General features: G+C 40.3%; 1 protein-coding gene across 1 annotated transcript in view; it reads left to right on the top strand.

Annotated features, from left to right (window-relative positions):
* Positions 1-1,152: 1,152 nt before the first annotated feature.
* The window catches only part of ZDHHC17 (zinc finger DHHC-type palmitoyltransferase 17), a 65,603-nt gene continuing 51,910 nt past the window's right edge, over positions 1,153-14,845 (top strand). Inside the window, exon 1 of the mRNA XM_058022097.1 lies at positions 1,153-1,233. Coding sequence (XP_057878080.1) covers positions 1,171-1,233 — 63 coding nt within the window. The 5' untranslated portion in view covers positions 1,153-1,170. The remainder of the gene's footprint in view (positions 1,234-14,845) is intronic.

Below are 14,845 nucleotides of genomic sequence, written 5' to 3'. Positions count from 1 at the left end.
TTTCTAAATCTTATGTCATTCTTCTTCACAATTTTGATTTTAAATACATTAAAAAAAAGACATTTATGGTTTAACATTTTAATAATGCTGCAGTCAGATTTTATTAGTGCTTCTCTGTTACATTTTGCATGAGATAGGAAAGAGTAATGAAGAGAATATCATTGTACGGTTTTAGGCTTATGAGCTTAATGTATTATGATACAACAAAATGTATTATCCAAAGGTCCCTTTCTCACAATAGCAAATGAGAGCACCATAGATATAGCAATATAGAGCCGTAGTCAAACCAGCAATAACGTTCTGTAATTGCAAAACCATTTTTGATTAAAATGTAATTTATTTTTTAAAAAAAGAAATAAAGCACTTTAGGATTCCTGATCTTGGCTGTATGCCTGTGACAGTAGAAATGACCAGCTAAACAGAGCTATTTTGTCCCCAAATCTGCAGCCATCTGGTCGGGATGTGAGAAACCACTGGCCCAGTAGGGCACGAATGGTTGCAAGGAATTGCTTCCTCAGAGAGTCCTGCTGGGGTTTTCAAACATTCCTGCAGCTGGGAGCAAAAACCTAACTAAAACCTTCTTGCTTTCTTCCCATGCTCTCTTTGCTACTCCAGCAGGCATGAAGGTAGCCCCCAGAGAAAAATGGACAGACACTGCTTAGTATGGAACCAAATTTCCATTAAGGCAGAAGGTGAAGGGCTCTCTTCTGGCTCACATTCCAACTTGTAATGAACCCCACTCCTCATTAGGGGTATCTCCGCTAACTTGCGCTATACTGAGTATGGATTCCAGGAGAATACACGACACGCTGTGTGTGTATATGTACACCACACATGACACACGCTGTGTATGCGTATATATGTACACCATACACGACGCACGCTGTGTGTGTGTATATATATATATATATCTGTACACCACACGATACACGCCGTGTGTATATATGTACGACACACACTGTGTGTATATATGTACACCACACACGACACCCACTGTATGTATATATAATATATATATATATGTGTACACCCGCAGCTAACTCGCACCCTCAGGCCGCCTCACTCCGCTCCGTCCCTCCCGCCCGGGCCGCCAGAGGAAGCGGCGGCGCGCGGGGGCGCGGCGGGCACGCGCACTACCCGGCATGCAGCGGGCGCGGGGCTGGCAGGAAGATGGCGGCGCCGCTGGAGGAGTACGAGAAGGAGGCGGGCTGCGTCCCCATCCTGCACCCGGAGGTGCGAGCGGCCCGCCCGCACGGAGCGGGGCGCGGGAGCGGGGCTCGGGGCGCGGCCGGGACGGCGTCCCGCCGTGGGGCGGGGGGGAGCGGGGCTCGGCAGACAGGAGGGCGGGCGGGGTGCACGGAGGGCGGGAGGTGCGGCGCTGCCGCCCCCCGCCGCCGGCCTGGGTGTGCGCGGTGGCGGCGGTGGCGGGCCGGGGTGGGCAGGACCGGGCCGGGCCGGGAGGAAGGGCGGGTGCGGATGGCGGGGAGCGGTGCAGGGTCCCTCGCCGGCAGTCCCGGCCGCCCCCGAGGCGGGGGAGCAGCGGCGGGGGCAGAGGCGCCCCGGGTGGTGCCGCCGCACCGGCCCCGAGCGGCTGCGCTCGGAGCCCGGCCCGGCCCGGCTGCCCGGGGGAAAGCGGCTCGCAGGAATTACTGTTCCCTTGGGTTTGATGGCACCGGTCTGCAGCTCAGCCGCAGGTCGGGGCTGGCCCCATCCAGCCCAGCGCTCCCTGTGTGGCGTGGGCTTATCTAGAGAGCGAGCGGTCTGGTTTTTTCCAGTGTGTTGACGGTGGGAGGAATATTTACAGGTAACATGTAGAGGTCGTTTTATGCCGTTTTCTTTTATCCTCCTTTTGTGCCGCCCACCTTTGTCAGCAGCGTGTGTGTATTCTTGAGGACTAGCATGATTGTTTTGAAAGGTATTTTAAATAGTTTAGAAAAGCTTTTACATTTGGACTTGTCACCTGATACGTTAAGGACTATAAGAATTGATTTTTCAGCCTACAAAACAGATAAGTGCATATGTCAGGCTCCAGTTTTTGCTAAACAGATGGTATCTTTTCCTTAAACAGTATCTTAAAAGACTGTTAGTTTATTTGATGACTGAAGAGGCTGTATAGGCCTGTATACATTGTACCTTACCTGCTCTACCTCTCTAAACTATGATCATGACTTTGGTATAGACCCGTCTGTTCTGAAAGGTAATTAGCTGTCACTAAACCCCAAGTGAACGTCTCGAGTTTTTTGTTGTTGGTTGGGGGTTTTTTTTGTGGTTTTGGTTTGTTTGTTTTTTGGGGATTTATTTTAAGGGATGTGTGTGGACTGTTGCTACACGTTTTTGCAGCCTAACTGGAGTCAGATTAAATGCAGTACCCTCGGTAGCGGTGTCTGATGATTTTCAGAAGTGACACAACTTTTCGGTAGTGATCCAGACTGCAGGATGTTGATGTTCTTTGAAAGACAGTGTTCTTAACTTGTGGAAACTTGAAATAGGCAATCTAAGATTGGAAAGTGGAATAAAAAGCATTTACAGCTTGTCAGAAATTCATTGTGTTTTAAAGATTGAAGACTAGTGTTTGTTAACTTGGAGTACTTATTGTATAGCAAACGAAAATATCTCAATTTAAAATTGTAGTCTAGCTAGTTCGTCTGGTAGAATTTTATGCTGTTCCTTTGATGCATAAAGTTGAATGTCTGCACAAAAGATGGGAATTGAAGTTAATATATATTGTGTGCTGTAATATAAATTGGAATCTTTTAATATGCAATCAACATCACTAGTTTGGAGAGAGTTTTATTTGATATTTCCAGAAATGCTGTATCTGACTAGATCTTACTCACAAGAGAGTGTCTACATGGATTTCAGTGAGTGTTTCTTTATTCCCCAAAGTCTTTGTACAGATAAACTTTAAAAGAGAAGGATGTTTTTCATGTTGGTGGTGAGACGTCAGTGTGTGGCTGTTCACAGAGCCTCCAGAGATGCTCTTTTGGAAACTTATGGCTGGTGTGCCATAGCAGAGCTGTACTGCACAGACCTGCCCGCTGAGCAATGCTCTGCATCTGTGTTCACTTGTTTCTGAAGGTCAGGGCCCCTAATACATGGTGATTTCCACTTTTTAAGGAAATAGCACCATGTCCTTATGTAAGTAGTGACGTTAGAGCATATAATCAGTTTCAACATTTGTGTACATTTAAAACCGATGCTTTTTATAGGACTGTCAAAATCTTAACCTTTTTTTTTTTTTTTTTGCTTCATGCTGTTGTTTATTTTTGGTATCTTTTTCAGGTATTTTTGTATACCTTTTTTAATGAGGCTTCTGCTTCTTACTGTCTTTTTGTATTGACTAATTTGGATTACTTTCAAATTGTTTGAAGTTTTTCAGGTTTTTTTGTTTGATTTTTTTTTTTTTTTTTTTTTTGTTTTGAAAGGATGTGTTTGTTTTTATCTGGGCTCTAAGGCTTTGCATTTTGCCATGAAATACTATGAATACAATATTAGTGTTGTAGGAAAGAGCTTTGAAGGAATAGTGAAAAATACTTAACTACTGTCATGCTGGGAGATCTGTTTGTTTATTTATTTATTTGTGAAAGACTCAGTTTAAAGTGATTCGGTAATTTTGGTAAGAAGAGGTAGAAATGAATGGAAATGTGCATGCTTTAGGAAATTTGTGATGGGACTGCTTTTGAGGGGCTTTGTGTGGTACCATGCCGAGTTCTTGGGCCTCCCTTGCTCCCTCCCTCATGAATGCAAGCAGAACCTAAGTAATAGACTCTTCTTTCCAATGGTATTTATTCTGCTTTATGGCAAGTTCAGTTTAGTGTGACAGGGTAGATCCCATCTTTCTAGCTGTAAGACTGCCAGTGGGACAACAAAGCTTCTGAAGATAATTTTAGTGGTGAAGTACAACAAATAATATTGATTGCAAATGTGATACTTGTAGGAGGATCTTAGTATGTGATAAATGCTTGGAGAACTGCTGGCTAACTGATCCATCTTGGTAATAGCTGTTAGGATTATTCCTGAATTTCATTATTCCTAAAAGTCATGAAGGAGTTAGTCCATTGGACTTGGATTTTCTTCTTTAATGATTTGGACGCAATATCAAAATTGTCAATAATAAATTTTGCAGACAAACAAGATGGATGGGTGCGAAGCAGGGAGGTTGGAACTGTAGAAAACCATCTAGAATTCATGTGAAATTATGCTAAACTATTAGCAAGGCACACCTTAGAGCAGCTATATTCAAAGTAGTGCACTGAAGGTAAGAGGCACATGCATGGGGTTGTATCCCAAAAGTTATTGACTGATAGGATACAAATATGAACAAGCAGTTCAGCAGAAGTTCTCAGTATAATGCTTTGTTTAAAAATGTATAAGAACAAGGAGATGATTTTTGGCTGAACATGTGGCAATGCTCATGATGAAGTTTTGTCTTTAAAAAATATTAAATAGTGAAGAGTACGGGAAAGAATTAAAAATTACTTTAATAATGCCTTACAGGAGGTAAAAGGCCTGCAAAAGCCCTGTTCACATTACCTGGAAAAGTGAGTGGTATCTTTTTTCCCTTTGTGAATATTTTCTTACTGAAATCCAGTGTTTTATTCAGTTCATGCTTAACAACATCCAGTGACTGGAAAGTGAAGTTGAATGGGGTCAAATTGAAAAGCACAAGTGGTAAAGGTGGAGGGTGAGTAATCATTGCAGTGAAGGAAGGAGGGCAGTAGTGGATTATCCAGCTGTTGATGCTTTCAGCTGGAGTTCAGGGATCTTTCTATAGACCAGATGCAAGTTTTTAATTCCACAAATGGCTAACTGAGTGGTGTGTCAATATATGAATGTAGAGGAGTGTAGACTGTGTTGGAGTGACTCTGATTCATATCCATGAACTCTTAGGATTTCTCAGCAAGGTTGGGAAGTACATGGTCGAGCAAAGGGAGCCCCATGGGTGCAGGTCTCAGATGGCCATGGGGTGGTTGACCTGCAGTGTGATGTGGTGGCTCCATTAGGAGGGATGCAGAGCACCCTGCCATGGCAGGCTAACACTGGGCCAAGGAGTCCCTCCCTGCTGGTTTGTTCCCTTCTCCCAGTGTTTAAGTTTCTGGTGACAGAATAGCAAGCTCTGCTTCCTTTTATACACTGTAGCCCTGCTATGGGAATGTTGTTCATGCTGGTTATGTTTGTTGTCCTCTGATTAAATTATTTCAATAGGCCAACAGACCTAACTTTAAATTCCTTGGATCTTCTAAACAAGAGTGAATTCCTAACTCTTCTGTGGTAGGTGATGATAGGTTTGGATGTTTTATTCTGAAATTCAAGGGGCGGGGAGGGAGAAGAATCTTAGAAAATGGATTTTGCTTGTAATGCTCCTTTGTATTTGAAAAACATTCTAGATATGTGTCTAGTATGGCCCTAACTGCCAAAGATATTGCAGCTGTTGAGAGCTGCATCTCTTCCTAAATGGTAAGAGCTATTACTGGGAAGGAAGATCTGGTTTGCTATGTCAGTGTAGTGTATTTACCACTATCAGGTGGTGGTGGATATATTTGAGAAAGATGGAAGTTATTGTTTATTACAGATTCCTCTTGGCATTTAAAGAAATCTTGTCCAAGAACAATCTTCCTGCAAAGTTGAAAAGCGGTTTTAACAGTTATAGCCTCTGTTTGACAGGAATTTTCCAGATGGAAGCCATCATTCTTATCTTTGTTTCTCTCCCTGTGGTTCAGTTTGTAACTACCAAGGAAGTTAGAAGCATATATACTTATATTCCTTCTTGGTGATTTGAAGAAAACAAGTAAACCTACTGTAAGTTTTGCTCTAATTTTTTCTGTTCAAAATTTCAGTGAAAGGCCTGACTTTACCATCCAGCTCTATTCTCTGGAGTTCTGTCAATATTGTTGGGGTTGTCCTGGAGTGCAGATTGTTCTTAATTGTCCTGTACAGATCCAGAACTTACTGTGTTGTTTAGTCAGCTTCACTCCAGAGACTAGTCTTGCATTTGTGAGCTCATTTAAAGATCAGGTATCACTTATTATACTGCTTAGAAAGGACAACAGCTCTGTGAAGTCTCAGACAAATTAGCATGCTTCACACTGAAGGCTGAGCCTTGCTTGGTATATCTTGGGTAGCTCCAGAGGCTGAGTATGGAGAGGACTGCAGATCTAATCCAACCTTATATCACAGGCTGAAGGTTTTTAACTAATTCTTTTTATTGCCAGAGTGCTAATTATAAAGTAAAAAAGAAAATAAAATCCTATGTTAATAGGTCATATTGCATAAATGGGAAAGTTGCCCTCAAATTTAATTAGTCTGTTGAAGACTTAAACATGTGTCTAGCCTGAATTTAATTTATTCCTGTTCATTACATCTTGCAAGATACCTATCCAAATATAGGTCTGTCTGTATCTATTTAATATGCTGATGATTATCAGACCCCTACACTCCTGTTATGGTCTGCAGTCCTCCTGACCCTTTTGAGTCTCTGGTGTTCATTTGTCCCTTCAGTGTTTTGATGGCTTTGCTGTCAGTGCAGTAGCTGTTGCAGGAACTTGGAAGCAGTGCACTATGTTTGCTCTGGCAGCAAACACCCTCTGGATGATCCATCCCTGGAAGTTTTCAAGGCCAGGCTGGATGGGGTCTGAGCTCTTGAGGCAGGTCTCTTTGCTCACAGCAGAGGGGTTGAGCTGCATGGGTTTCAAGGTTCCTTCCAGCCAAGGCCATCCTATGATTCCTGCTCATCATTCCCCATAGATTTGTACTGGTCTTGTTGGGAGCTGTGTCACACTGGAAACTTGTACTCAGATAATGACCAACCCTTTGAGGTAGTTTTTAGGATAGGTCCTTATTTTAGATAGGACTTGGCTTTTGTTGATATTTAAAAAACCCAAATTTTGTCCTGTCCCAATATTCCCTAAGTTGTATCAGAAAGAGAATATTACTTGTTCCCCTTTTTCTCTCTCCACACACTCCCCACCCTTCTCTCCCAGTAAGAATTATCTCTAACTGTTGTTTGCTTCTGGGTTGCAGTGATGAAATAGGGTGGGTCAAGGTACAGCCTCTGAAGGATGCTTAGTATTTTCACATTGACACTTCTCTGGGGGTTTAAATATTGGAGCTTCTGAAATAACCAGAATGAGGTTTATTTGGAGCATATTCCTTAACAAGGAGAGTAGGTATAATGGTCACAAAAGAAATAATAAGAATAAAGCTTGCTCACCTGTAGCTTTTATACATGCAAGATAGACCACATTAACTTTCATTGTATTCTGATTTCTTAATCAAAATGTCAGACACTACTAACCCAAACATTTTGGACATTAACTGTGTTTGACCATTGCTACTAATTTATCAAAATCAAGTGACAGGTTTAGTTTCCTGCGAAGCCATGGTGCTAGTCTTTGTAGTCTACTATATTAGTATTTGCTCTTTTGTCAATTTTATATCAAAACCTAGAAAAGGCAGCAATAACTTAAAATGGTAACTGTTTATAACCCATGTCATTTTGTATCCAGACTGCAGGAGTTTCTTCTGGCATAAAGAATAGCAATATTCACATCTTTTGGACTGTATGGTTGACCCAAACAACCTGTAGTTTGCAGAAGTTTTATAGTTATTGTTCTATAAAACCATTTTATTGGGGCAATTTAAATTTTCTTTTTGTTCTGCACTTACCAAACATTTTCAGATTTTGTGGGTTTGTGTTTTTATTGACAGTTCCATTATTCTTACTTTGTAATCTTGGCAACTTTGTTAATTTCTTTTATTGTTAGGATGGTGCTTGTCCTTCTGGGGATAGGGAGGTATTGTATCCTTTTGCTAGCATTTTTTTTTCATATTTTTCTAATTTGTCGTCATCACTGCCAATGCTTCACTTACAATTCTTACAAGATTTTTTTATAGTTGTTCTGTTACAGTGGCCTTTTTAAATAGTGCAGTTTTTCACCACTCTCGTCTTTTTCTCAATGGTAAAATTGTGGCTTCTTGGGCATTGGGTGAAACACTTAAACTAGTTTTCAACTATTTAAAATTTTTGTTCTATGTATCTTCTGATTTGGGCAGTAATTGATTTTAAAGTTAAAAATTTGTTTTGAGACAGGCCCTCTTAATGCATAAGAGAGAAATGTCTAGTTTGATCCAAATTTGTGTTTGTATTCAGTTTGCTTTTACTCATTAAGCACAGGCCTTATTTCTCTCAGATTTCACAGAAGATTAATCTTTCAACAGTGCTTGTTTCACTGTGCTTGCCTGTTTGCTTAGGGAAGTAATAAGACTTTATGAATGTGGAAGAAAATTTACAGAATTAAGGAGGAAGATGTTTGTTTGCTGTTTGCTTGAAAACTGAACAATGTTGCCATTGGTACTGACATGTTTAGGTAGGAGCAGCCTCAGTAAGTGATATTTCAGCATGCACACTGTCCTCTGTGGCTTTTCAAAGACAGTATGAGACTAAGATTTGACTTTTATGGTATCCTTGTAGTTGAGATAAACACTGGGGTATATTACAAATGAGACTGTGAAGCAAAGTAGAAAGCTTTTTGTGAAGTCAAAGGGAGTCTGGCTGAATTGAAGCTTTGGGCCTGTCACATCCAGTATGTAGTGTATCATTAGACTACGGTTGTGCAATTTGGAGATCTAGTAATTTCTTCCTACACTTGCAGGATGCCCTGAGGTATGTAGAAGTGTTTCCTTGATTCTCTCTATGAGGGAGGAGGTTCCAAAAGTGGAGGGTAGTGGGAATGCCGTGGTCAGAGCTTGGAAAGCTGCTCAAGATCAGGAGAAGATGACTGAAGAAGGAGGGAGCGCAGTAGCAAGAGAGGGAGGACATCAGCGCATACTGTGAGAACACTTGCCTTGCTGGCTCTGAAGGATGTGATTTTTGTGGTTGAGTTTAAGCTGGTCTCAAGCCATGGTGGAGCACAGACACAGCTCCTCCCCCTTCTTGAGGTGAGCTCTTGCAATTGTGTGGCCAGTAGGTGACTTGGGGTGGCGCTTGCTTGGTGGGTCTGTGGCCTGATGTGACACCTTTGCTGTGCTGTTGTGAGAATGGGTAAGAGGCAATGGAGAAGGTGCAGCCAGGACCAGGAGTGTGATCACCTGCCTGATTGCAGATCACTTTTAGCTTGTCTTAAGCTGATTGTGATTTAGGTGCTTCCAGCTGCACTCATCTGCCAGTGACGCTTCTCTGGTCCCAGGATGAGTCAGTTCAGAGAAGTAAATCAGTGACAAATGCATCCAGTAAAAAAACTGCTGTGAATAACACTCTGCCAGTTCACTAAGCCTACTCATGGAAGGGTCAAGTGCACTAAAGCACTGACAGAAGGTAGATGGTGAGCTGTCAGTCCTGGTTTGGAAAGTGAGGAGTTGGAGAGAACAGGACCCTTCTGCATGTTAGACCATGGATTCACTGAGCTGTCTCATTTGCTGCAGAAGATTGTCTGTTAGCATGACTTGAAACACCTTTCATGCAGTTCCTAGTTGTGGTGGGTTAACCAGCCACTATTTATTATAAGTGGGAATGGGAGTTTGCTCCACTGGCTGTTGATGAGAGGTTCCATGGGCTGCTAAAAAGTTGAGATGGGAACGCTGAAAATTGAAATTTTTTGTAAGGATTGAGCACAACTTGTACTAACTTTTTTCTCTGTATCTGAGAAAAAAGGCATCTGTAGCTAGGCTGCCTGCTCGTTCTGTTGTGTGTACTTGCTGGTGATCTAATTCTTGATGGGAAAAAACATTTACCTTTGAAAAATACTTTTAAGAATATCCTTTTCTGTGAATTTGAAAAGGAGGACTTTTTTCTCCAAGTAACTGAGTATCAGTGTTGGGCTAGACACATCTTGGGTGCATTTTTGAAGTTTAGCACTTTAAAAGAGTGAAATATGTAAATGGTTTTACACTAATTTCATGACTGACTCTTAAAGCTTGCTCTTTCAGAGATTTTTTGTTTAGATCTGTAAGCTTCTGTGAGACCTAGAGCTGTGTAAATCACTTGGAAAAAGCATAGTTTCATTTTTGCCAAACTCCTGAGATTTTTGGCTAAGAACATAATGCAGCACTCCTTGAAAAGAAAGCCAAAAAGATAAATGTACATGTTAATGTAAGTTGCTGACTAAACAAAAGCTTTATAGTGAGCTTTACACCATAGCATTTTAAGTTTTGAAGCTCTTTAACCATTACAAATGCTAATAAATGTAACTTTTAAATAGTGCTTGCTTTGTGTGCAAATACAAAGCCTCTTGAAAAGCTTACTTGTGAAGCTATGGCTTCCTAAAGTATAACGCTGTTCAGTTTAGGAGGAATTCTAATTCCTCCTCTAATTCTAATATTTTCAAGGAAAATATTAGAAAACATTTGACTGGTTATGGGTGCTTGGTTTGAAGAAACAAAACTTATCATTATAGCTGTGCTTTAAATCACATGAGCTCTGACCTCTGCATAGAGTGGTTGGATTAAGGGCTCTAGTTGAGCATCTCTAACTCGTTATGTAAAAATTAGATCTGTGTTGGAGAGTATGCAGGATTATGGTCGCTGTGTGATGCCTGACTTGCATGTGGGTGGAAATCTGTAGCAGCAAAAGGACTGCTTTATGGTGTTTGAGGTGAGGCTTTTCTCAATCTATTTCTCCACTTTTTAAAGAAACATTGTCTTCTTAAACTGTATATTGATTAAAAAAAAATTGAGTATTAGGCAAAGGTTTATTTCCATTGTTTATGTATTCTATAATTAGCTTCTCTAGGGATTTTCATAAATGCATCTTTTCTTTTAGTCAAGAAACTGTGCAATTAGACCAAAATTATAGGAAGTAAGCCAAACAGACTTCACAAAATGCAGTAAAATGTACAAAGTAATGGAAAAAAGTAACAGAAATACCACTGAATGGAAGGTTATTTTATCATGTCATACTCATTTTGTGTAATTCAGTGCTATAATAGGGGCAGGGAGAATCCTAATGTTACTGGTTAAGGATCAAAGTAAGGCAAGTCTGATGGTATGTATTTGCAAGCCAAACACTGAACTATTTTTTAAAAGGCATAATTTGATCAGTTAGTAATACAAGTGTATGGCATTTTTTTTCCCATGGAGAACGTAGTCTGGTTTAGGTGGGAATTTTCTAGTATGGATTAGCTAAATTGAAGGTATGTATGAATCATCCTGGTCCAGACAATCTAACAGCTCATAGCTGCTGAACATTCTGGTTCCTCAAAGTTATGAACCAACATAGCCCTAGAGAAATCTTAACTTTCTGGGCTAGGTGTTTGTGTGAATATGAGAAGGATCAGACTGTTCTCACTGGATGGCAGTCAACAGTTAGATGAACTGTTGCAGCAGTAAATGTTGGGAGAAACTGGTTTTGAGAGAAGAAAAAGCTACTCTTCTTAAGCCTGTGATTGTGATTTCTATAATGCTAATGAATTTTAGCCTCTGTTTCTGGAACTTTGTGAGTTGCAGAGTTAGCTAAAGGGGTAGGGGAAGGAAGACGATCTTTAGAAGAGGATCTTTCATTAAAAATACTAAAATACCAGCAGTGTCACTTTTTTGTTATTTGTGTTTGATCAATTTGCTTGTTTATTTTGGGAGCATTTTTCTATCAATGTTAGTTCACGAGTGACTAGTCTGTGTATATAAATGAATGTGGGTGTTTATAATATGCAAATAACTATATATAAATTTGTCTGTATAGATTCTTGCACCTTTTTAAAAGCAGGAGGAAAACTGGGAGAGAAAACTATAAACCACTATAGTGTAGTAAATGAAGTACAGGGAAATTGAACACACAAATATGGGGGAAGGTACTAACCTCCAGTAGTCCCTGCGAAATGTAACACACATACATGAGGGTTATTATTTAGCTTCCCTGAAACAGTTGCAGTCACTTCCAATTTGATTATGATTCTCTGACTACAGCCAGATATGAAAATAGTCATCAATTAAAGTAGTCATCAATTAAAGAAGAAATTTATTTTGTTTCCATTAAGAAACAGATGCAATAGTATGCAATATTTTATGGAAGGTAATACTTCTATTTCTAAGTTTATATTTTGAAACCTGTTAGTATTTTCTCTTTTAGTCTCAGTGATCTTGGTCCTCATTCAGAATTTGAGTGTCTGATTTTGATCATGGTATCTCTTCCTTTCAGCAACATTGCATAACATTAAAGGAGAAGCAGTGCTAGCCATCTGTTAGTGCTCCCAGAGCCATGTGTGGCAGCTGCAAGCAGCAGTTCTTTCCTCCCTCCCTTATGTCCAAGCAGGCACATTGACCTGGTCATATCCGCCTGCTGTGTGTAACTGGGAATTATGAAATTGCCATCTCAGAGTAATTCAGTCTTGCTCTTCTTATTCTTTCATGCCTAACTTCTTATTTTTTTCTGTAAATACTACTCTCAAAATCCTTCTTAAGCTTGTTTCATTTAGGCTTTTTTATTGGAAACTATTAAGAACTTTGAGTATTGAGGGGAAATTAGTGTAACTTTACTTATGAATTTGGTTAGGAGGAGGACTGATTGGGAATGTTGAAATTAGCAGAGCTTCCAAGAATAAACACTTTCCCCCCTCCTCTCCCTTGTGCTTCATACTTTTGCCTTTGGAGTTACATTTCATTTCATATTTTGCATTATCTTCTCTTTCCCCATCTTACTGGTCTTGTTTTCCAGAGGAGGTTTTTTTTTTCTGTTGTTTCCTTTTTTACCAAAACATGTCTTTTGTTGTTGTTGTTTTTACAGCATTATTCTCTTTTGAGTTTTTTTTTTTACACTGTGTTACTTGTGCATCTGTGCAAGCAGTCTGCACATTTTGTGACTAATGGATAATGACAAAATTGTCACAGATGCACATGAGTGATTAGGGCCTTGTCAAAGGATAGCCACTGATGTGGGAAGCTCATCTAGAAGTGATCCTTGGTAGAAATGGAAGAACCAAATATCATTCTTACAGATGAGCGAAATTTCTCTTTCTTGCAACCTTCCACACCAGACAACTCTAGCAATTTCTAAGCAGAATAATTTCTTCAACCTGTCAGCCCAAATTCTTTGGTTATTTAAAAACTGAAGTAAGTTGTCCATGATTACTTAGTCAAATTAACAACTAGCAGGTGCAGAAATGTTCCTGCTACCTTGGGTTGGCTTGCTTTCCCTCTGTCAGTGGCTCTGTGTTTTCACAGGACAGATTCAGCTCTGTCCTACTAAAAGGTTGAGGTTTTTTTCTGTTTCGTGTTGACCCCCCCTGCCCTTCCCTGTCATGAGAGGAGTGGGTGTGGTGTGACCACAGCTCCAAGTACCAAAGTTGGCTTGAGTTAGGCAGCAGGAGCAAAGAGTGGGCAGATGAATGACCTTTCTGTTTTAGCAAAGGTAACAATTTTGGCTCAGTCCTGCTTGAAAATGGCTCCTGGAAACAGGATGGAACAACCAGAAATCTAGTGTTTGCAATGTGCCTATTTTAAATCATTGACATCAGGTCTCTGCTCTACTACCTTCTTACAGGTTTTCATGACTCAGCTGGGGAAGAACCATTGTCACAAAAGATCAAAATAACAAAAAACAAGTGCACTTGGGTTTCAGTTAGCCTTCTGTCTTTTAACTGGCTCTTGAGGTTTTTTTAACAGTGGCTCATCATTGAAAAATTAAATTTTCCTGGAATAAATATTTTCATCAAAAAAGGGAAAATATTTTAACACTTAGGAAATGTTGTTGAAGCCATTTGTGAATGCAGTTTATACTCTAGGCTCAAAATGTTATGTCGCTACTTTATTATCAATCTGTCATATCATATGTTTAAAAAAGTCTTAGTGATTTCAAGAATTTAAAGTATAATCCTAAAATTTGTGTGAGGGTATATGAATTTGGGGGAGATTCAGTCTTTTAAGTGGGAACTTAGAAGTCTATAGTCATCATTTTTCAGTTTTTTTATGCTTATTTCTGTTCCTCTAATAGTGGGAGGCAGGTAATCTAGATCATGGTAGAATTTAAAAGTTGAGCGTTCTCTTCTGTCCAGCAAGTTGGAGGAAGGAATCTCTATTTTGTGTGTTATTATTTGTTAACTCTGAAAAGAGATACTGTGTAAATATCTTAGGTGTGATTTCTTTCTAGTTTAGCTGCTGATGCAAAATACAGGCTGGGCAAACTCCCCCCAGTATAGCAGCACTGCAGGTGGTCCTGCTGGGGCTGAGCCGGCGGTGTGATGCCTGGGCACAGGGAGCTTTGTTCAGGCAGCCTGCCGTCCAGTTAGAGAGGTGTCTGGCTGTGTTGTGGCAGGATCTGCTGAAAACATTGTCTGTGGTAGCAATGCATGTAAAAAGAGATTGTGTTCAATATCGACAGGTTTTTTGAATGGCAGTCTTTTAAATTGCTGTGCTAAACGTTGTGAAATGGGGAATGTGGCCCCTTGAGCTGACAACTGGTTTGCATTCACTCACTGCAGGTCTTCTAAAGGTCTCCTACTTCAGGCTGTCAGTTGTTCTCCTGTTTTTGGTAACTTGCCCAGTTAGTGGCATAAGCCTATGTTGCATGCTCTTAGTCTTTGGTTATTTCTTTCTAAAACATTCTTCCTAGAATAATTTGGAAAACTAGTTTTCTGCATTTATATTCTGGTGTCCTAGCACTGCATGGAAATTTCAGAACCCTCAAACAATTGTTTCCAGTTCCTAGCTGCTGCCTTGCTTCTACAATTTTTGCCTTGACAGCCCAGCATAGTGTGTAGCAGCATTATTTGCATTGCCTTGCTCCAAATCACCCATCACCGGGTGAATCAAGGATTACTGTAGTTCATAAAATCTAGGTTTTCTTTTCTCCTGATTCCTGATAGCTTTTTGACTTAGGAACCCAGAGGTTACTGTGCAGGTTACAGTCATAAACTAGGCA

Source organism: Melospiza georgiana, chromosome 4 (genome assembly GCF_028018845.1).
Source record: "Melospiza georgiana isolate bMelGeo1 chromosome 4, bMelGeo1.pri, whole genome shotgun sequence".
Lineage (NCBI taxonomy): Eukaryota > Metazoa > Chordata > Aves > Passeriformes > Passerellidae > Melospiza > Melospiza georgiana.
The sequence above is the reverse complement of the archived record's forward strand: the minus strand, read 5'-3'. Positions and strand labels throughout refer to the sequence as shown.